This window comes from Dysidea avara, chromosome 5 (genome assembly GCF_963678975.1).
Source record: "Dysidea avara chromosome 5, odDysAvar1.4, whole genome shotgun sequence".
Taxonomy (NCBI): Eukaryota; Metazoa; Porifera; class Demospongiae; order Dictyoceratida; family Dysideidae; genus Dysidea; species Dysidea avara.
Window position 1 is genome coordinate 16,579,990 of NC_089276.1, and position 23,725 is coordinate 16,603,714.

Genomic DNA, 23,725 nt, shown 5'->3' on the forward strand with positions numbered 1-23,725 from the left:
ACGCCAAGTAGCAAGAGGTGAGTGCCTATCCGTGTAAGTTCGAGACCGTGTGTATTACAGTGATTCAGCGTGATGAAACTAGCTAGCTGTGTAGCGATTTGAGCTGCCAAGAGCGACAGTAAGTGGCCAACTGTTTGTTCCTCGTTTGAGGCCTGGCTTAATGCCCATGAGTAAGTCTGTGTCTTTGTTATAGAGATTCTTGCTATCGTGTTTAGCGGGTGAGAGTACATTTATAGAAGCCATGGTGTGGCACTGGAAACGATACCACGAAGGCAACTGTAAGTGAATTAACTTAGCATGTTCCAACTGGCTTTACAACGTGTGAACAGGAGTCACTTTGTAGTGTTGATAATGCCATCTGCTCTGTTCCCTTGCTAACTGCATTCGCTAAGAATGGCTTTCAGGGTAATTCGCCCACTTGTGTTTAGGTCATGCATTGTTCTATGTGTTTATGATATGTCATAATTGTTGAATGGCTTCATAACATTGCAGTGGTTTGGTGAAAGGAATGCATTAATGTGTCTGGCATTGGTCATGCTTTGGTCAACTTGTTTACTGTTTCAACAGTACTGTATTGGGATCAAAGGGAAAATACAGCACAGTTGAAACAGATACAGCACACTGCCAGCTTTAAAGTGTGCAGCCAGGTGTACAATATGGAAATAAAAGCACACTTTTCACTTTGATCTTTCACCTAAAGTACAATAAGTTACTAAAATTGTTTTGCACAATGTTCCCACTACATACAAAATATAAAATCTCAATACTTACCACATCAAGAGTTAATAATATAGGATTGCTCTCATTAGTGGTAACAGGAACAGGTGCTTGTATTGATACTATTGGAGATATTGGTACAAGCATTTCAGTTCTGTAATAGAAGAAATGTCATATTGAGTAAACAATTCTTCTATACATAATCCTGTACTTACCCATTCCTAGGATTTGGCAGCTGAAAGATATCTTCTCTTAGTATTGTATTTGTAATAGGAAATGTTGTAGTATCTATAACGCAAATAAATAAATTAAAACTGGGTTATCCACTGAAACTGTACATCTGTATTGAATTGCACAGGATGTTGTTTGTATAGCGCCATAAGCACTCACTTGGTGAAAGTTGATCTAAGACACCTCTTAGCAGAGCATTAGAGAACATGATTTGAGCACTTCCATGAGTAAAATTTGTCAAATCATCATTTTTAGTAGGAAATTCATAAGATTCCCCTGCTTGTACACTATCATTTGAAATAAGCTGAGCTTTCACAACTACAAGTAATGTGATTACAATATAATTATACTGGTCAATTGTTATGCTTCATGCAATGTTACTGACTTACTAATGTTTTCCTTTGTCTTGATTGCTTCACTTATGTCACTGTTTAGTGTTTCACCTAAAAGTTTTCCAAACTGTTCAGTACTGTTAACCAAACTTTGGCTGGTTTTTGGTGATGTCTGCATGTACAAAGAAATTTGTAAAGTAATATTAATTGTAACACACCTATAAGATTTGTAAACATGACATCCGAGGGCCACATGGATGAGGGCAGAGTGTTTACAAATTAGATGCAAACTGAATGGATATAATATGAATCATTTAATGGTATATATGAGACATGCATGGATAAAAGGTGCCCATTTGTAATTTCAGGCCCTTATAAATACCAATTGCATTTTATGGTGCTTATGAACTACTGGAGACATGGAAGGAGAAAGAAAGCTAAAACTATAGAGGTATGCTAGCCATAAATATTCTAAGAACTGTGTCCAGGAAATATTATCTTAGTGATTAGGTAACTAATTTTGCGTGGTCAGTCTTGTGCCAATTCAGCCTAGCCATTTTTCCCCATTTAGATAGTAACTATTGGAGATGTTACAGTAATGTGCACTGTCCTGGCAAGTACATGGTTTGTATTATGACTTCCTGTGGTGGCACAGTGTATGGGCTACAACTGTACTGCATGATGTGTAAAACTAGCAGCAACCTTTGATATCATACTACAATACTGTATTATAATGTATCTACCTGTTAGTAGCATGATACATTTGGTGAACAGAAAGTTGGCTATATATATTTGTTAGTGGATGAACAAATTTCAGAATTTAGCTATTTTATTTATAAAGATCACTTGATTTATTTCCACATGCATGGGTGCACACGCACTGTAATTTGCTTTTTTTTGTTGTAAAATAATTTCCATATGCAAAATTTTGTATGCAAAAATTTTTCTTACACGAAAATTTTAGAGATCAAACCACTCTAATAGAACAGTCATTCACATAAATCATACAAAAATACTTTTACACGAAATTTTTGGCACAAAAATAAAATGAATTATGATATTTTATAGCAGCATACAGTAACACCTGATAATGTTTGCAATATAAATTTTGTGGACAGCTAAGCAACTGCAAGTCAGCGAAATTTACAACAGTCAAACTTCGTACATATACCAAACAATACATAATTTCTAGTCATACAAGAGTAAGCATTAACATCACCCTACATTCACTCTTTGTTTCTGCAGAACTTCCAAACTATGATATGTAGGTCATTTACTCATACACACATTGACACAAGAACAATTATAGTACTGTACTTGTTGCAGTTGTTGCCAATTTTGCTGGTTGTTGTTATTCAAAAGATTATTGAATACTTCAGTTGTTTCCTTTAAGTGTATAAAAAATCAGTTTAAATGGTTTGTAAATGATCAGAATGTCAATTTAACTATACACATGTCTATAAATTGTATATTTTTACCTCAAAATATGCATCGTTAGGTTTTAACCTGTCAACCACTGTCTCTGTAACACTGTATACAAATATCACTTGACTATGCATAACAATTGACTACAGTTACTTAACTTGTTGAGTGATGTTATGATGTCAACTGCTAGACCAATTTCCTGTGCAAAAATAACTTGTTCTTCTAACGAAGTTAAGTTAGACAGTGTTGTGGCAATATTGGTAACTGCAATAATCTTTTCTTCTTTCCTCAAGTTACTTAATGACATGGTAACATTTTTTACCTGTAGTGCACTATTTGTATGTGATGTTTACAAATTACAATTTACCTCTTTGATTAGCTTGTTAAATTGAACCCTAAAGCACTCAACAAATTCCTCCCAATTGTCCTCACCTTTGCACCTTCTTCGTACGGTACCTTAATGAATACATGAAATAATATCATGATATTTTCATGTAGCAGTACTTAATAATCGTCTGATTGCACAGTTACAGTACTTACACAGCTTGAATTATTGTATACTGAATTGCTAGAGTACACAGCTTGAATTATTGCATACTGAATTGCTAGAGTTTGGATTAATGGAAATACATATTCACAATGTGGGGGACAGACAACGCTGGTTTTTAGGGTTTCAGAGTAACAATATGTTGGGGTTATATGGTAGTGTAGCTACAACATTAATTTTAACAACAGTATACAAATGTGTATACAGACTTGTTGAAGGTCTGTTACAGGTTTAAGATACACTATTATAAGAGATACAGGGTTGAATCATTGCTGGTGGAATCAGATTCTTTACTTGACTGGTCTTAAATAATAGTTCAGTCATATTAGCAGTTTTTTATCCCTACCCTGTAACTTTAATAGCATTCCTTTCTAAGAGAGATTTGACCCCCTCTTCAGTAAACTAGGGAGGGCTTAGTTCCTTCCTTTCTTATGCTTATGAATACAAAACCTCTTCATCTACTACATAGTATATAATCTGTATATTATGTAAAGTTACCATTTAATCCAGCTCCAGTACATGGGACTTCAACAGTGACACCAACAAGAGTTTCATTCCAAGTAACATTGAACCCCATATAGCTGACCATTACAGGGTAGCAAAATTGATCTTAACAATTAGATAATACACAAAATACTAGAAGAAACATTATGTACTTACTTAGGATCAGTTTAGCTGCACTAGATCTGGCAAAACCACTGTATTTATTTCTGACAGTACATTCATAATCTCCAGCATTGTCTTCTGATGCAGTAACTACAAGACTTGACTTAGTTTCTCCTTCAACAGGAACTCCATTTAGTAACCAGCCATATACAAATGTATTAGCCCATAAACCAGTTGCTGAGCATGAAAATGTCACTTGATCACCTGGGTTTGCATTTCTTGTCACTGGCTCAATAGTTATGAGAAGATTGTGTGCTAAACAAAACAATTATAAACACAGACTTTTTGTATAATATCATTATAATATCAAGACACACGATAGTGTGTCGTGCGGCCCAAGAAGCCGGCGCATCACACTGTGGATATATTGACAGGAAGAAAGAAAACATCATTTTCACACCTTTGTATCTCGGTGATACCTTATCCGATTGGAACCAAATTTACTGCAGAGTTGCCTGGGGAGTCCACATTCCAAATTTGAAGGAAATTGCTCAAGAGTTATGAGCAGCCAAAATTTTGGTTTGTTTTCTTCGTCTTTTTTTTCTTCGTGTTTTCGCACACTTGCACAAATTGTTATAAAATGCAAACACATACTCTGATTGCCTTGGAATTTGGCACACAGAAAGGCAGTCCAAAGGCAAATCCTAGTATCAAATTTGGTGCAAACCCGACGAATGGTTAAGGATTTATGACCAATTATTCGTGTAAAACAAGATCAATTTGTTGCTACAGGGTAAACCGCTTCATGGAATGAGTTGAAAATCGTTTTGTGGATAGATCAACCATTGTAGGAGTGCCTTTTGGTGGTTTGAAATCAATCAAAATAAAGATCATGGACATATGACACGAAACTGAAGGTGTGTAATAATTGCGCGATCGAGACTCATGAATAAAAATACCAATAATCTATTTTTTTTGAATAAATACAAATAGCTACAAAGAGAAAAACAAGAACAAACACTATATGACAGTCACCATTTAGAAAGCTGGCAATTTAGTCTCAACCTGGATAAGATCAATTGGCGCTGTTCCTAACGAATGACCAAAGCGGCCCTTTGAGGACCTAGATCCTCTTAAACATCTGATTGCAGACCTCAGAAGTGAGAAGGACAGGAAGCACCGCACCCATCCCATTACAGCTGCATAATTTGCGTCCCAAATGTCAGGCAAGTTGCTTGTAAAAACTGTTGCTTCATTAGCCATTCCTCCTGTGGCTGAGAAAATTAAAGGAGTAAAGGAACTGTGTTCAACTTCATGGATACGAGCTTCATACAAATGTTTCTTACTCAATTCATGTTTTCTGTAAATGCTCTTGGTATTGGTGGTTCGATTACTTGGAGCATGGAGATTGAAAACTTTTACGTCAATGTAGGTTTTCTCACAGCAACCACCCCAAAAACCATTTGCTGAAATGTCAAGACGAGCTCCATCTTCGGTGTTTGAAGAAGCTAAAATAAACTGCTCACCAGTGACTGGTTGTAAATGGGGCTCCATTTCAACCTCATGACAGACCTCTGTAAGTAAACTAGCTGTCAAATCCTGAATTTCATTATGGAGAATTGATGGAAAGCCACCCTTGGGGCATGTAAAAGAATGTTCAACAGAAAACTTTGTGCCACAGGCACAATGTTGAGGGAGCCTGGCTGGATCCCAGCCATATCTGAGGGCAGCTGCATCATGAAAAGTGGTTTTGTGTAGGCTGAAATTGTGTTCCTGCAATGGCAGAACAGTTAGCCAGTTCGAAGCTCCTTTTTCAGAAGCCAATTCAATAGATTTCTTCAAACTAGAACTGGCTCCATGTAATAAACTTGCTTTGTTGGAGGAAGTTGCACAGAATTTCAATCGATAAATTTCTTTTTTGATGGAAAATTGTTCACCTCGAATATCATTGGAGGAGGTACCAGTCTGAGATAATAGAAGGGATTGCAAAGGCTTTGTAAGTTTATTGGAGGCAGAAAACTCAAAGGCACACAGGTTGATAATACCCATGCCACCAATTTGCGTGGGGAGAGCCAACAAATATCTCTCTAAATCACCAGGAGATAAATTACCAGTTACTGCAGGAATGAAGGTGTGTCGAATACACTCCTCAAGTGGTTGAAAAAGATCATCGACATCAAGAATTGTACGAGCAATGAATAACCATTTGCTGATTAGTCCATGCGTAAAGGCAGAGTAAGCTGCATGGGGTTGGGTAATAGCAGACGATGACAGCAGATGTAACTCTTGAAGCCAAGTTGAAATTTTACTGGAAACATACTGAGTGATGTAATTAGAAAAACCAATTGCTGCTCCAAGGTGAGGTCTCCCATCTGTGGTTATACTGACACATGTAATAGCAAACAGCATTTGAGCATGTTTCAAGTACTGTTTTTTGACAACAAGCCAAGTCTGGAGGCATTAGGGAAGTAGCCAAAAGGTGGTCCAAATGATGAAATCTGGTTCCACCATGAACGCAAATGTGAAATTTGTCCACAAGCATTAGCATCATCTGCATACCAAGCATGAACAACAATATTTGGCAATTTACGAATTAGGGGTATGGTGGACGAGGTGTAGAAAGGCATAGCCAGAGGATCTCCCTGGGTGGTACCCTCATTGGAATAAATTACATCACCAATAATTGATGCGATGTTCCATCTCATTTTCTTTACTCCGTTCGGCCATCTTGGCCATCCAGGGCAGTAGAACCGTGAGACCTGTGGAGCACCCCGCTACCTCTGCTGAACTGCACTTGGCAGAGGTTCAGCTTGACTCATTTGTTTAATGTGTTTATTTCATTTTGTATCTATTTTATTTTTTTGGTTTTGTATAAAAAAATAAAATTTCACGCCTTCCAGGCAAATCGCTTAGAGCAGTGAGCTGAAAATGGGTATGTAGCTGAAATAGTCATCGTAGAAAGTCCTTGCAGTAGTACAGAACAATCGGATCACAAACCAATGAGTTATGATTCCAAAACCAACTCCGTGCAGCAAATGCGAGATCGAGATCAAGACACACGATAGTGTGTCATGTGGCCCAAGAAGCCGGCACTTCACACCATGGTATATTAACAGGAAGAAAGAAAACATCATTTTCACACCTTTGTATCTCGGTGATCCCTTATCCAATTGGAACCAACTTTGCTACAGAATTACTACCTGCCAGCCAGGAGAGTCTCTATTAAATTTGAAGGAAATCGCTCCAGCTATTTCCGAGATACGACCTGCCAAAGTTTCGATTTTTTTTCTTTTTCTTTCTTTCTTCGTGTTTTCGCACACTTGCAAAAAGTGCTACAAAACGCAAATGCGTACTCCGATCACCTTGAAATTTGTCACACAGAAAGGAAGTCCAAAGGTGAATCCTAGTATCAAGTTTGGTCCAAATACGATGAACTGTTCAGGATTTATGACCAATTATTCGCGTAAAACAAGATCGATTTGTTGTCACGCCTACAGGGTAAGCCGCTTCATGGAATGAGTTGAAAATTGCTATGAAGATGGAGTCAGGCCATATGTATTTGAAAAGTTGGTGCTCAGACCTGACCGACCCAATTTTGCACAGAAATTAATTAAGAAAGCAAAAAATCAGATCATGTGACACCTTAAAATTGCTGCAAAAGATTGAGATATTCTAATAGAACAGTCAATTGGTACAATACTGATTTCAAATAATTATAATGCTAGCTACTGTAAGCGTAAAACCAGCATGTTCTTCACTCCTGGCGAAGAAATCTATGATAACATCAGTGCAGTGCTCATTGAACTATTAACTATGTTTATCCGTTTTTAATAGCTATGTATAGAAAGGATTTATACATACAGCTTTAATGTGACTTACTGATTATGGTTTGTAACCAGTATGTACATATTTAAAAATAATATTGTAGTTAGCTAGCTGTTTTTTTGCTTTTTTGCTACCAACTGACCCATTTTGTTGTAAAATAAATCCGAGCAATAACTTTTCAAATAGGTATGGCCTAACCATCGTAGGAGTGCCTTTTGGTGGTTTCAAAGGAATCGAGATAAAGACCATGGAGATATGACACAAAACCCAACCCGTGTCACAATTACGCGATCGATTTTTATGACTGAATAAAAAAGTATTAGTTTTTACGTCTACTAGGCAAACTGCTTAGAGCAATGAGCTGAAAATCGGTGTATAGCTGGAATAATCTTCATAGAAAGTCCTTGCAGTAGTACAGAAGACTGGGATTACAAACCACTGAGTTATGATCGAGGTTATGATTTGAAAGCCAACTCCATGTAGCAAATGCGAGATCGAGATACTCTAATAGAACAGTCACTCTAATAGAGCATTCAGCTAATTTACATACTCCATTATAGAATTCTATTACATTGCAAGTTATTCTGTAGGGAGTCAGCTGCAAACAGATACACTTATAGGTAGTTCAGCAAGAAGCAAGTCACCCTATAGAGAGTTCAGCTACAAATATATCGCTGTAGTGATTCAGAGCATTACAAGTCACACTGAAGAGAGTTCAGCTATAAACAAGTCATGCCCCCTGTAGAGAGTTCGGCTAAACTCTCTAGAGAATTCAGCTACAAACAAGTCACTGTGGAGAGAATTCAGCTACAAAGAAGCTACCCTATAGAGAGTCCATCTATACAAACAAGTTACCCTATAGAGATCAGCTGTAAATAAGTAACCCTGTAGAGAGTTCAGCTACAAACAAGTCACTTTTTAGTTTATACAATGTTCAGCTACAAGTAAGTCACTCTAAAGAGAATTCAGGCTTCAGCTACAAACAAGTCACTCTGTAGAGAAGTTTGCTACAAATAAGTCACTGTGTAGAGAATACAGCAACCAAAAAACCACCCTGTAAAGAGTTCAGCTATATACAAACAAGTTACTCTGTAGAGAGATCAGCTAGAAACAAGAGATAGCTCAGCTAAAAGAAGTCACCCTGTAGAGATCTCAGCTGCAAAGAAATCCTGTAGAGAGATCAACTACAAACAAATCACCTTGCAGAGCATTCAGCTATAAACAAATCACCCTGTAGAAAGTTCAGGCACAAACAAATCACCCTATATAGAGTTCAGCTACAAAAAAAATCACTCTGTAGAAAGTCAACTACAAAGAAACCATCCTGTAGAGAGTTCAGCTACAAACAAGTTACCCTACAATGAGATCAGATTGAAACAAGAGATTTCAGCTACAAACAAATCACCCAACAGATCACCCTGTAGAGAGTTCAGCTATATATACAAGTCACCCTGTAGAGAGATCAGCTAGAAGAAGTCACCATCTAGAGAGATCAGCTAGAAGCAAGTCACCTTGTAGAGAGTTCAGCTACAAAGAAACCATCCTGTAGAGAGTTCGGCTACAAACAAATCACCCTGTAAAGAGATCAACTAGAAACAATTCACCCTCTAGAGAGAATCCTGTGTAGAGTTCAGCTACAAGCAAATCACCCTGTAGAGAGTTCAGCTACATTTCAAGTCCTTTAGTAGAGAGATCAGCTATGAGCAAGTTATCCAGTAGGGAATAATAGACATGTAATAAATATCTAATCCAAAACAGCCAAGCTGTAAAAAAAGAGTGCGGCCCTCAGAAAGGCTATGATGAAAAAAGATGTGAAATCCAAGGTGGCGGCCAAGAAATGGCTGTGATGGTAGGTTAATGGTAAAAATTTTAATAATGACAATTCAGGTGAATTTTGTGCCAAGACCAAGCGGCACAAAAATTCACCTGAATTGTCGTTATTAAAATTTTTACCATTAACCTACCATCACAGCAATTTCTTGGCCGCCACCTTGGATTTCACATCTTTTTTCACCATAGCCTTTCTGAGGGCCACACTCTTTTTTTACAGCTTGGCTGTTTTGGATTAGATTTCACTTCTTTTTGTATTTATATACCCCAAAGCCGGCCTATGGCCAGCTTTAGGGCTTTTTAACCTGTCATTGTTTTCTTTACTACAGAAATAAGAAAAGATGAAGCAGGGTGATTTCTTTGTAGCTGACCTCTCTGCAAGGTGATCCTTCTAGCTGATCTCTCTACCGGATGACTTGTTTGTAGCTGAACTCTCTACAGGGTGATTTGTTTGTAGCTGAACTCTCTACAAGGTAACTTCTTCTAGCTGATCTTTCTACAGGGTTATTTGTTTGTAGCTGAATTCTCTACAGGGCGAATTGTTTGCAGCTAAACTGCTGAACTCTCTACAGTGTAACTTCTTCTAGCTGAACTCTCTACGGGTGGCTTTATTCTAGCTGATCTCTCTACAGGGTGACTTGTTTCTAGTTGAACTCTCTACAGGGTGATTTGTTTGTAGCTGAACACTCTACAAGGTAACTTCTTAACTTCTTCTAGCTGATCTTTCTACAGGGTGATTTGTTTGTAGCTGAATTCTCTACAGGGCGATTTGTTTGCAGCTGAACTCTCTAAATGGTAGCTTCTTTGTAGCTGAACTCTCTACAATGTAACTTCTTCTAGCTGAACTCTCTACGGGTCGCTTGTTTCTAGCTGATCTCTCTACAGCGTGACTTGTTTCTAGCTGAACTCTCTACAGGGTGATTTGTTTGTAGCTGAACTCTCTACAAGATAACTTCTTCTAGCTGATCTTTCTACAGGGTAATTTGTTTGTAGCTGAATTCTATACAGGGCGATATATTTGCAGCTGAACTCTCTACATGATAGTTTCTTTGTAGCTAAACTCTCTACAATGTAACTTCTTCTAGCTGAACTCTCTACAGGATGACTTGTTTCTAGCTGATCTGTAGGGTGACTTGTTTGTAGCTGAACTCTCTACAGGGTGATTTGTTTGTAGCTGAACTCTCTACAAGGTAACTTCTTCTAGCTGATCTTTCTACAGGGTAATTTGTTTGTAGCCGAATTCTCTACAGGACGATTTGTTTGCAGCTTAACTCTCTACATGGTAGTTTGTTTGTAGCTGAACTCTCTACAGTGTAACTTATTCTAGCTGAACTCTCTACGGATGGCTTGTTTCTAGCTGATCTCTCTACAGGTTGACTTGTTTCTAGCTGAACTTTCTACAGGGTGATTTGTTTGTAGCTGAACTCTCTACAAGATAACTTCTTCTAGCTGATCTTTCTACAGGGTAATTTGTTTGTAGCTGAATTCTCTACAGGGTGATTTGTTTGCAGCTGAACTCTCTACAAGGTAGTTTCTTTGTAGCTGAACTCTCTACAATGTAACTTCTTCTAGATGAACTCTCTACATGGTGACTTGTTTGTAGCTGAACTCTCTACAGGGTGATTTGTTTGTAGCTGAACTCTCTAAGGTAACTTCTTCTAGCTGATCTTTCTACAGGGTAATTTGTTTGTAGCTGAATTCTCTACAAGGCGATTTATTTGCAGCTGAACTCTCTACATGGTAGCTTCTTTGTAGCTGAACTCTCTACAATGTAACTTCTTCTAGCTGAATTCTCTACGGGTGGCTTGTTTCTAGCTGATCTCTCTACAGGGTGACTTGTTTGTAGCTGAACTCTCCACAGGGTGATTTGTTTGTAGCTGAACTCTCTACAAGGTAACTTCTTCTAGCTGATCTTTCTACAGGGTAATTTGTTTGTAGCTGAATTCTCTACAGGGCGATTTATTTGCAGCTGAACTCTCTACATGGTAGTTTCTTTGCAGCTGAACTCTCTACAATGTAACTTCGTCTAGCTGAACTCTCTACAGGATGACTTGTTTCTAGCTGATCTCTCTACAGGGTGACTTGTTTCTAGCTGAACTCTCTACAGGGTGATTTGTTTGTAGCTGAACTCTCTACAAGGTAACTTCTTCTAGATGATCTTTCTACAGGGTGATTTGTTTGTAGCTGAATTCTCTACAGGTGATTTGTTTGCAGCTGAACTCTTTTACATGGTGGTTTCTTTGTAGCTGAACTCTCTACAAAGTGACTTCTTCTAGCTGATCTATCTACAGGATGACTTGTTTCTAACTGAACTCTCTACAGTGTGATCTGTTCATAGCGGAACTTTCTACTGGGTGATTTGTTTGCAGCTAAACTCTTTGCATGATTGTTTCTTTGTAACTGAACTCTCTACAAGGTAACTTCTTCTAGCTGATCTCTCTACAGGGCAATTTGTTTGTAGCTGAATTCTATACAGGGTGATTTATTTGAGCTGAACTCTCTACATGATGGCTTCTTTGTAGCTGAACTCTCTATTAGGTACCTTCTTCTAGCTGATCTGACTACAGGGTGACTTGTTTGTAGCTGAATTCCCTACAGAATAACTTAAAATGTAATACAACTGAGTACATTATAAATGTAGCTGAATGCTTTATTAGGGTGACTGTTCTATTAGAGTATCTCGATCTCACGTAGTTTCCTTTCGAATCATAACTCAGTGATTTGTAATCCGATTCTTCTGTACTACTGCAAGGACTTTCTATGATCATTACTCCAGCTACATATAGATTTTAAGCTCGTTGTTCTAAGCGGTTTGCCTGGTAGATACGAAAACTAATAGTTTTTTTTATTCATAAAAATCGATAGCGTAATTTTGACACAGGTTGGGTTTCGTGTCATATCTCCATGGTCTTTATCCCGATTCCTTTCAAACCACAAAAAGGCACTCCTACGATGGTTGCTCCATCTACATATCAATTTTCAACTGATTCCTCCAAGTGGTTTACCCTGTAGGCGTGACAGACCTTTGACCTTATTTTACGCAAATAATCGGTCATAACTCCGTGAATGTTCATCGGATTCCTGCCAAAGTTGGTACGGAGATCCGCCTTAATGGTCCCTTTAAGTGTGCCAAATTTCAGCCCAACCCGAGCACGCATTCGTGTTTTATGGCGAATTTTGCGAAGATGAAGAAAAAAACGAAGAAATTAAAACGAAATTTTGTTCGCTCGTATCTCGGAAATGGCTGGAGCCATTTTCTTCAAATTTGGTATGTAGACTCCCCTAACTGGGCGGCACGTCTCCAGCAACTTTGGTTCCAATCAGATAAGGGATCACAGAGCTACATAGGTGTGAAAATTGCGTTTTCTTTCTTCCTGTTAATATACTCATGATGTGGCGCGCCGACTTCTTGGGCCGCACCTTTTTTTACAGCTAGGCTGTTTTTGATTAGATATCACTTCATTTTGTATTTGTATACTGCAAAGCCGGCCTATGGCTGGCTTTGGGGCTTTTTTAACCCATATGTTTTTTTCTTTACCACAGGAAGAAGAAAAGAACTTAAAGAAGATTTTTAATACTTCAATTATTTTGATTTTATTAGTAATTATACAAATTATATACATATATTTATTACATGCCCATTATTCCCCACAGGATATTTTTTTACAGCTGATCTCTCTATTGGGTGACTTGAAATGTAGCTGAACTATATACAGGATGGTTTCTTTGTAGCTGAACTCTCTACAAGGTGACCTCTTCTAGCTGGTCTCTCTACAGGGTGATTTGTTTGTAGCTGAACTCTCTACAGGTAATTTGTTTGCAGCTAAACTCTCTACAAGGTAGTTTCTTTGTAGCTGATCATGAACTCTCTACATGATGGTTTCTTTGTAGCTGAACTCTCTATAAAGTGACTTCGTCTAGCTGAACTCTCTACTACAGGGTCATTTTTTTGTAGCTGAACTCTGTACAGGGTGATTTGTTTGCAGCTGAACTCTTTACATGATGGTTTCTTTGTAGCTGAACTCTCTACAAGGTGACTTCGTCCAGCTGATCTCTCTATGGGGTGATTTGTTTCTAGCTGAACTCTCTACAGGTGATTTGTTTGCAGCTAATCTCTCTACATAGTGGTTTCTTTGTAGCTGAACTCCCTACACGATGGTTTCTTTGTAGCTGAACTCTCTACAAGGTAACTTCTTCTCTACAGGGTGATTTGTTGTAGTTGAATTCTCTACAAGGTAGTTTGCTTGAGGCTGAACTCTCTACATGGCGGTTTCTTTGTAGCTGAACTCTCTACAAGGTGACTTCTTCTAGCTGATCTTTCTACAGGGTGAATTGTTTGTAGCTGAACTATCTACAAGGTAACTTCTTCTAGCTGATCTATCTACAGGGTGATTTGTTTGTAACTGAACTCTCTACAAGTGATTTATTTGCAGCTGAACTCTTTATGTGGTGGTTTCTTTGTAGCTGAACTCTCTACAAGGTGACTTCTTCTAGCTGATCCCTCTACTGGGGGATTTATTTGTAGCTGAACTCTCTACAAGTGATTTATTTGCATCTGAACTCTTTATGTGGTGGTTTGTTTGTAGCTGAACTTTCTACAAGGTGATCTCTTCTAGCTGATCTTTCTACAGGGTGATTTGTTTCTAGCTGAACTCTCTACAGGTGATTTTTTGCAGCTAAACACTCTACATGGTGGTTTCTTTGTAGCTGAACTCTTTACAAGGTGACTTCTTCTAGCTGAACTCTCTACGGGGTAATTTCTTTGTAGCTGAACTCTCTATATGATGGTTTCTTTGTAACCGAACTCTCTACAAGGTAACTTCTTCTAGCTGATCTTTCTACTGGGTGATCTGTTTGCAGCTGAACTCTCTACATGGTGGTTTCTTTGTTGCTGAACTCTCTACAAGGTGAATTCTTCTAGCTGATCCCTCTACAGGGGGGTTTATTTGTTGCTGAACTCTCTACAAGTGATTTATTTGCAGCTGAACTCTTTATGTGGTGGTTTCTTTGTAGCTGAACTCTCTACAAGGTGATCTCTTCTAGCTGATCTCTCTACAGGGTGATTTGTTTCTAGCTGAACTCTCTACAGGTGATTTTTTGCAGCTAAACACTCTACATGGTGGTTTCTTTGTAGCTGAACTCTGTACATGACAGTTTCTTTGTAGCTGAACTCTTTACAAGGTGACTTCTTCTAGTTGAACTCTCTACGGGGTAATTTCTTTGTAGCTGAACTCTCTAAATGATGGTTTCTTTGTAACTGAACTCTCTACAAGGTAACTTCTTCTAGCTGATCTTTCTACTGGGTGATTTGTTTCTAGCTTATCTTTCTACAGGTTGATTTGTGTGTAACTGATCTCTCTACAAGCTGATTTGTTTGTAACTGATCTCTCTGCAGGTTGATTTGTTTCTAGCTGATCTCTCTACAAGTTGATTTGTTTGTTGCTGATCGCTCTAAAGTTGATTTGTTTGTAGCTGAACTCTCTGCAAAGTGTTTTGTTTGTAGCTGACCTCTCTTCAGGGTGATTTGTTTCTAGCTGATCTCTCTACAGGGTGATTTTTTGTAGCTGACCACTCTTCAGGGTGATTTGTTTCTAGCTGATCTCTCTACAGGGTGATTTTTTGTAGCTGACCTCTCTTCAGGGTGATTTGTTTCTAGCTGATTGCTCTACAGGTTGATTTGTTTGTAGATGAACTCTCTACAGGGTAATTTGCTTGTAGCTGAACTCCTTACATTGTGTCTAGTTTGTAGCTGATCTCTCTACAGGGTAATTTGTTTGTAGCTCATCTCTCTACAAGTTGATTTGTGCGTAGCTGATCTCTCTGCAGGGTGATTTGTTTGTAGCCGATCTCTCTACAAGGTAATTTGTTTGTAGCTGAACTATCTATAAGGTGATTTGTTTGTAGCTGATCTCTCTGCAGATTGATTTGTTTTAGCTGAACTCTCTACAGGGTGATTTGTTTCTAGCTTATCTCTCTACAGGTTGATTTGTGTGTAACTGATCTCTCTACAAGCTGATTTGTTTGTAGCTGATCTCTCTGCAGGTTGATTTGTTTGTAGATGATCTCTCTACAGGTTGATTTGTTTGTTGCTGATCGCTCTAAAGGTTGATTTGTTTGTAGCTGAACTCTCTGCAAAGTGTTTTGTTTGTAGTTGATCTCTCTACAAGGTGATTTTTTGTAGCTGACCTCTCTTCAGGGTGATTTGTTTCTAGCTGATTGCTCTACAAGTTGGTTTGTTTGTAGCTGAACTCTCTACAGGGTGATTTGCTTGTAGCTGAACTCCTTACATTGTGTCTAGTTTCTAGCTGATCTCTCTACAGGGTGATTTGTTTGTAGCTCATCTCTCTACAAGTTGAATTGCGTGTAGCTGATCTCTCTGCAGGTTGATTTGTTTGTAGCCGATCTCTCTACAAGGTAATTTGTTTGTAGCTGAACTGTCTATAAGGTGATTTGTTTGTAGCTGATCTCTCTGCAGAATAACTTGTGATGCAATAAAATTCTATAATGGAGTAAATAAATTATCCGAATGCTCTATTAGGGTGACTGTTCTATTAGAGTATCTCGATCTCGCATTTGCTACACGGAGTTGGCTTTCGAATCATAATTCAGTGGTTTGTACTCCGATTCTTCTGTACTACTGCAAGGACTTTCTATGAAGATTATTCCAGCTATACACCGATTTTCAGCTCATTGCTCTAAGCGGTTTGCCTAGTTAGCGTGAAAACTAATACTTTTTTTATTCATAAAAATCGATCGCGTAATTGTGACACAGGTTGGGTTTTGTGTCATATCTCCATGGTCTTTATTTCCATTCCTTTTAAACCACCAAAAGGCACTCCTACGATGGTTACTCCATCTACATAGCAATTTTCAACTCATTCCATGAAGCGGTTTACCCTGTAGGCGTGACAACAAATCGATCTTGTTTTACGCGAATAATCGGTCATAACACCTGAACCATTCATCGGATGTGTACCAAATTTGATGCTAGGATTCACCGTTGGATTCCCTTTCTGTGTGCCAAATTTCAAGGCGATCGGAGTACGCGTTTGCCTGTTATAGCAATTTTTGCAAGTGTGCGAAAAGACGAAGAAAAAAAAAACCAAACTTTGGCGGCTCGTATCTCGGAAATGGCTGGAGCGGTTTCCTTCGAATTTGGAATGTAGACTCCCCTGGCTGGCGGGCAACTGTGTAGCAAATTTGGTTCCAATCGGATAAGTGATCACCGAGATACAATGATGTGAAAATGACGTTTTCGTTCTTCCTGTCAATATACTCACGGTGTGGCGCGCCGGCTTCTTGGGCCGCACGAGACACTACCGTGTGTCTTGATAATTTGTATAATTACTGTTAATGGTAAAAAATTTAATGACAACAATTCAGGTGAATTTGGTGCCGAACACAAATTTACATAAACTGTCTTTATTAAAATTGTTACCGTTAACCTACCATCACAGCCATTTCTTGGCCACCACCTTGAATTTCACATTTTTTTTCACCATGGCTTTTTAGGGGCCACACCTTTTTTTACAGCTTAACTGTTTTTGATTAGATTATATGGACTAGTACTATTCCGTAAAGGTGATTTTTCATCTAGAAGATATCTCTAGGATGATTTTTAAAGGTGGAATTTTGGACGACGCATGAAAATTTCACCTGGATTCCTACTTAAATGGTATGACCGTACCATTGGATAATCGATAATCAAAAGGATCTGATGCTTTGTAACTTCCTCAGCAACAAAGACAGTTGTGGTCAGGGCAATATTTGAAATATAATTATGTGGTTTCCTTTGATCTGAGGTGTCAAAGTGGTATATTAGTTATTAAAATATTGTATTTACCCCACAGCGACTGCTCTTTTAGACTATATCAAACATTCAATTTACAGTTGATAGGTTTTTGCCTTGTAACTCTATAGCTGTCAATGCAATTCTTTTACCCACAAAAGGTTTTAGCTATGATAGTTAGCCTATACGCATGCCAGTTGTTAAGTTATTCCCACAAGTAATTTACTCTGTATACATGACAAAAGGTCAGCCTATTTAATGCAAATAATCGTCTGTAGCGCCATTTATGAGCTTTGCACTAAACCTTATACTTGATTTTACTGCAAAACGTTCTTAATATGCACCAAAGTTAAAAAAATCTAGCTATGCATTTGCATTAATTTTTATAATGGTTTTTGTAAATTGTGCAAAAAAATTATCTAAGTTCCATCAAGCCCCTAAATGAAGAAAAACATTAGCAGGATTTTTGAGGGCTTGGATTTTACATTTGCATACGGTAATTTTACTCAACTTTGGCATATAGGGTACTGAAGGTGTAGGGTATTTGTGGTACAAGAATAATTCCAATTTGAGATAGGAACACAGAGCTACGTATGCATGAAAATCACATTCTTTTATTCCTGTAAGTATACTGCATGGTATGGAACACCAGCTTTCTTGGTGGCAGGACACTCTACCACATGTCTCGATGAAGAACTCATGTGTACTTACCAGAACAGTCAACACCAGTGTACAATGAATTGCATGTACAAGTGAAGCCATTAACTTCATCAGAGCATGTTCCTCTATTTTGACAAGGATTAGGATCACAATCATCTATGTTAGTCTTGCAGTCTGTTCCAGTAAATCCTGTTTCACAAGTACAACTGTATGTGTTTATTTCATCCATGCATGTTCCATTATTCTCACAAGGCATTGGATCACACTCATTAATGTTAGTTTCACAATTCATACCAGTAAAACCTGCTACACATGTGCAATTGTAAGTATTCATCAGATCTGTACAAGTTCCATTATTCTCACAAGGCATTGGATCACATTCATTGGTGTTTTCACAATTCATTCCAGTAAAAGCTGCTACACATGTGCAACTGTAAGCATTAATCAGATCTGTACAAGTTCCATTATTCTTACAAGGCATTGGATCACACTCATCGATGTTAGTTGTACAATTCATATCAGTAAAGCCTGCTACACATGTGCAACTGTAAGCATTAATCAGATCTGTACAAGTTCCATTATTCTTACAAGGCATTGGATCACACTCATCGATGTTAGTTGTACAATTCATATCAGTAAAGCCTGCTACACATGCACAACTGTAAGCATTAATCAGATCGGTACAAGTTCCATTGTTCTCACAAGGCATTGGATCACACTCATCAATGTTAGTTGTACAATTCATATCAGTAAAGCCTGCTACACATGCACAACTGTAAGCATTAATCAGATCGGTACAAGTTCCATTATTCTCACAAGGCATTGGATCACACTCATTGATGTTAGTTTCACAATTCATATCAGTAAAGCCTGCTACACATGTGCAACTGTAAGCATTAATCAGATCTGTACAAGTTCCATTATTCTTACAAGGCATTGGATCACACTCATCGATGTTAGTTGTACAATTCATATCAGTAAAACCTGCTACACATGCACAACTGTAAGCATTAATCAGATCAGTACAAGTTCCATTGTTCTCACAAGGCATTGGATCACACTCATCAATGTTAGCTTCACAATTCATGCCAGTAAAGCCTGCTACACAGTGACAACTGTAAGCATTAATCAGATCTGTACAAGTTCCATCATTCTCACAAGGCATTGGATCACACGCATCGATGTTAGTTGTACAATTCATATCAGTTAAACCTGCTACACATGCACAACTGTAAGCATTAATCAGATCTGTACAAGTTCCATTGTTCTCACAAGGCATTGGATCACACTCATTGATGTCAGTTTCACAATTCATACCAGTAAAACCTGCTACACATTGACAACTGTAAGCATTAATCAGATCTGTACAAGTTCCATTGTTCTCACAAGGCATTGGATCGCACTCATTGATGTTAGTTTCACAATTCATCCCATGAAAACCTGCTACACATTGACAACTATAAGCATTAACCAGATCTGTACAAGTTCCATTATTCTCACAAGGCATTGGATCACACTCATTGATGTCAGTTTCACAATTCATACCAGTAAAACCTGCTATACACGCACAGATGTAAACATTAATCAGATCGTTACAAGTTCCATTGTTCTCACAAGGCATTGGATCACACTCATTGATGTTAGTTTCACAATTCATACCAGTAAAGCCTGCTACACAATGACAGCTGTAAGCATTAATCAGATCTGTACAAGTTCCATTGTTCTCACAAGGCATTGGATCACACTCATCAATGTTAGTTGTACAATTCACATCAGTTAAACCTGCTACACATGCACAACTGTAAGCATTAATCAGATCGGTACAAGTTCCATTGTTCTCACAAGGCATTGGATCACACTCATTGATGTTAGTTTCACAATTCATACCAGCAAAACCTGCTACACATTGACAACTGGAGCAGTCTGATCTTTGTGTTCCATTGTTTTGACACACAAAGCTACACACTGTAAAGAAAAGATCAGTTTAAAAGTACATTTATATCATAGAGCATGAATGTTAAATATGCTTACAGGCAAATAAAACATCTTGGTTTTATTATTATTATTATTGTTTCTATTATTAACACTTTACAGTGACCAGCACTGACGGTCTGACAGCAACATTTTAAGTCAAATAACTGTACATTTTAATATTACAGCTACATTTGGAATTGCAGCAATCTACTTAAATGTCATACTGTAGGGTAGCACTGTATAGTAGGGATCTCCCCCCTCAAAGTGATGTATGCTTCCCAATTTGCTGCCTATGAAAATGATCATACATGACTAAAATCGCATTTATGGAAGATTTTTTATTAGAGTTTAACGTGGTATACAAAGTCAATGGAGGGAGGTAATTTGCATGTGTCTGTGTAGTGACATTGCAGCTAGCAAGCATTAGAGAGTAAACATAGACTACATATGTACCATGTAGCACACCTGCATCACAACACTAGATGTAGTAAAGAACAGCAGATATTAATTTGAAATCATTATGTATGCATGCAGGAAAAATACTGCATAATGGGTTATTCCAAATGTGTAACCGGGTGGAACAAAAAAGGCAGTCTCATTGGAAACTCTCTATACTATCTATGTTGGAAAAGACCAGTGATGTGGGCGAATTCTAGAGATTCTGGCCTGTAAGTTATTTGTGCCACTGCGTAGTGGGCAGGAGTGTACACATGGTCAGTTGGGAGATACAAGTAGTTCAATATTGGGACAATGGATTAACCAATTGCCTCAATGCCCACCTGGTGATTTCTTTCCATGTATTGTTGCTGTGCTGCTTCTGTACATGCTGTTGAACCAATGTGTTGCTCATCAGTAATAAAAGCCACAAAAATGTCCTGCATTCTATTTCAGTATACATGACATCAAACAGCAGACTCAAAAGATACTGTGTGTACTACAGTAGTTTGTGGGTCTGCTATCTTCATCTGAAGGTTCTCCTTATTAGCCATTTACAGTTCTCTTTGATGTCAATTGCACAAATAATGATCAGTTAGTTACATTACTTGACTTGTCCATTTTCATTTCTGAACGGTTTTGCAGTATGTCAATTGTATTTGAATAACAGAGTAGAGACCGTAAAAATTACATATACGTAAATAATACGTTGTACAGCATGGGTATCACAAGAACATAACGACAGTGTAAAAGTGCAAGTGGTACTCAGAGTGTCCAGTTATCAGATTGTGGTAGTCAGACTAAGACTTTGCATACAAATTAGTGTTGTTTTAGTTCTAAGGAACTAGAACTAAATCTAGTTTTAGTACAGCAATTTAATTCTAGTTCTAGTACACTAGAACTAAACTAAAATCGTGGTCTATTTTAGTTCTAAAACTAAAACTAAACTAAAATTCTTTCAAGTTTTGGTTCAAAAACTAGAACTAAACCAAAACCTTTAAAACTTTTAGTTCAAGAACTAGAATTAACTAAAAGGTTTCTCAAGCAATCCTACATAAAAGGGTGTTGTACACTATAACCACTTAAAACTTTTCTTTGAAGATGGTGATGCCTGCAAATGCCTGCAAATGCTACCATAAACACTGTCTGAGGAGGTTGGACATGCACACATGAGTGCATATATTTTGTATTGAAAGTTTAACCAAGTGTTCACGAAAATTTTCACAAATACCATTCGAGAGTGCACTTCAAGTTTAGTCTATTCAGCCGGTCAACCCCATTCAACCCCACTACTCCAGGCACGTAAATTGATCTTGAAATCTACAGGATCACGTGTGTAAGCATTCGCTGGGTGGAATCCATGTGTAATACTATAGGAACGCCATATGTACGTATATTTAAACACAATGATTGTCGAAGAAAGCAATGTGCATGCTAACAAAGCCTCTCAGAGTATTGAAAAAGAAGAGCGGACGCCGCTAGTTTGGCCTTATAGAGAATCAAAAAGAGAATTAGAAACTCACACACCCGCCTTGCAATAAGAATTTGCTGTTCATCTTAAGAAGCACAAGGTAACATGGTGTGGATATTGCTAAACATTTCTTCTATCACTTACTCCTTGTCATATATAAGAATTACGCAATTAACAGAAATAAATTTCAGAAGTGCTTGTATCGTGTCCAACCTCCTCTGAAACATTGCTATTCAGCATTAATTCTGCCTATTTAGGTTATTTAAGCTCAGTTCTATTAGAGCTTTTGTACATTCGTGCACAATGGTAAGTGGAAATAGTGCTGAACATCAAAACACCAAATCTAAAGTTTCTGTAAGTCTAGGGGGTGCTACCAAGGTTAGTATATGTGAAGATATCTAACACTAAAGCTAACACTAACTAAAATGAAACTAATACTAACTAAATTACAGAAATATGGGGTACCAGAACTAATACTAACTAAAACTTTGGTGGAATTGGGGTACTAGAACTAAAACTAACTAAAACTATGACAGAATTGGAGTACTAGAACTAGAACTAAACCAAAATGAATTTGCTGTACTAAAACAACACTAATACAAATATACATGTACGCATCCCATCTGAGTGTGCAATGTATGTGTGTGATATAGCTATACGTATAAAAACTCTGCCATACTGGTATGTTCTATAAACTACCATGCTATGGTTGTAATTGTCTGTGTATTTGGGCAGTATTCCTCCACTGTACCCAGTGGGGGATATTGTAACAGATTGTAATAGATTGAACGTAACTCACTAGCTACTAGCTATAGCTTATTTTATATCTTTGTATAGCTAATCAACATCTTTTGTAAATTATTAACACTAGTAGGTATAGATGAGTTTTGTTTTCTTTGTAGTCAATTACGTATGGTGTGAAATAGTGAATGTTGTTGGTAGCTTCAACATATAGTGCTCTCTCGTATAAACTAACTGTGCTACAATGGCATAGTTGGCAGGATCACCGGGGCCATGCCAGACTAGACTCGTGCCTTTAGCAGCCTATTACTAACCCAAAGTGGAAAAGCTGTGGTACCGTGGCATCGTCTTTTAACGGTACCCCAAAAGGTCGAATCATAGATTGCTGTGGCTTGTTTTTGTTTTCTTCTTTTCAGCTTCACACCATTCAGTGGTGAGGGATGAGTGAGCAACGTGACTGCCAGCAAAATAACAATCCTACTCATGGAAATGAGAGTACTCAGCCACTTGGAAGGCCGTTTTTTTCCTGATGTGTTCACTGGCAATGAAGATTTTACTGAATAGATCCAGCACTTCTAAAGCATGGCAGTTCAACGAGTGGGATGACATCACAAGATTGTTGTAGATGCACGTGTGTGTAACTGGAAAGGCACGTGTGGTGCTTACTTGAGCCAAAGCTGAGTCCTACAAACAGGCGAAGGACATTCTTCAAGACAGTTTTGAACCATCCACCAAAAGGAATTTTACAAGACTAGAATTCAAAATCGGATAAAGAAACTAACAGAAAGTTGGGGTGATTTTGCTGATGAACTCTGTGTGCTCACAGACAGAGCTTACCCAGAACTAGAAGATAAATCAAGGGAATACATTGCGTTGAACTGTTATCTAGAGCAACTGAGAGACACTCGCATAGCTTTTGAAGCAAGACAAAACTGCCCAAAGACTGTGTCAGAAGCAGTTATAGCCACCCTAGAACTTGAGTCCTGTTTACTTGGAATACCACCTGTTGTAAGCCATGACCGAGGTAACAATAAAGCATCAGAGCAGCCAGGGCACCCAATCCAGGAGAACAGTAGTGAAACTACAGAACATATTACAACAGTTGAAGTTATTGATGGAGAAGCTAGAGAAACTGGAATACA

At 38.0% G+C, this 23,725-nt stretch overlaps 1 protein-coding gene across 1 annotated transcript in view; it reads right to left on the reverse strand.

The window, feature by feature from the left end:
* The window catches only part of LOC136255052 (uncharacterized), a 33,541-nt gene extending 13,694 nt beyond the window's left edge, over window positions 1-19,847 (reverse strand). The window contains exons 1-11 of the mRNA XM_066047771.1: window positions 18,014-19,847; window positions 3,913-4,173; window positions 3,751-3,861; window positions 3,073-3,161; window positions 2,864-3,027; window positions 2,759-2,810; window positions 2,598-2,666; window positions 1,338-1,452; window positions 1,108-1,266; window positions 933-1,005; window positions 772-871 (exon numbers count right to left, since the gene is read on the reverse strand). Of these exons, the coding sequence (XP_065903843.1) occupies window positions 772-871; window positions 933-1,005; window positions 1,108-1,266; window positions 1,338-1,452; window positions 2,598-2,666; window positions 2,759-2,810; window positions 2,864-3,027; window positions 3,073-3,161; window positions 3,751-3,861; window positions 3,913-4,173; window positions 18,014-19,847 (3,027 nt within the window). The remainder of the gene's footprint in view (window positions 1-771; window positions 872-932; window positions 1,006-1,107; window positions 1,267-1,337; window positions 1,453-2,597; window positions 2,667-2,758; window positions 2,811-2,863; window positions 3,028-3,072; window positions 3,162-3,750; window positions 3,862-3,912; window positions 4,174-18,013) is intronic.
* Between the last annotated feature and the right edge of the window lie 3,878 nt (window positions 19,848-23,725).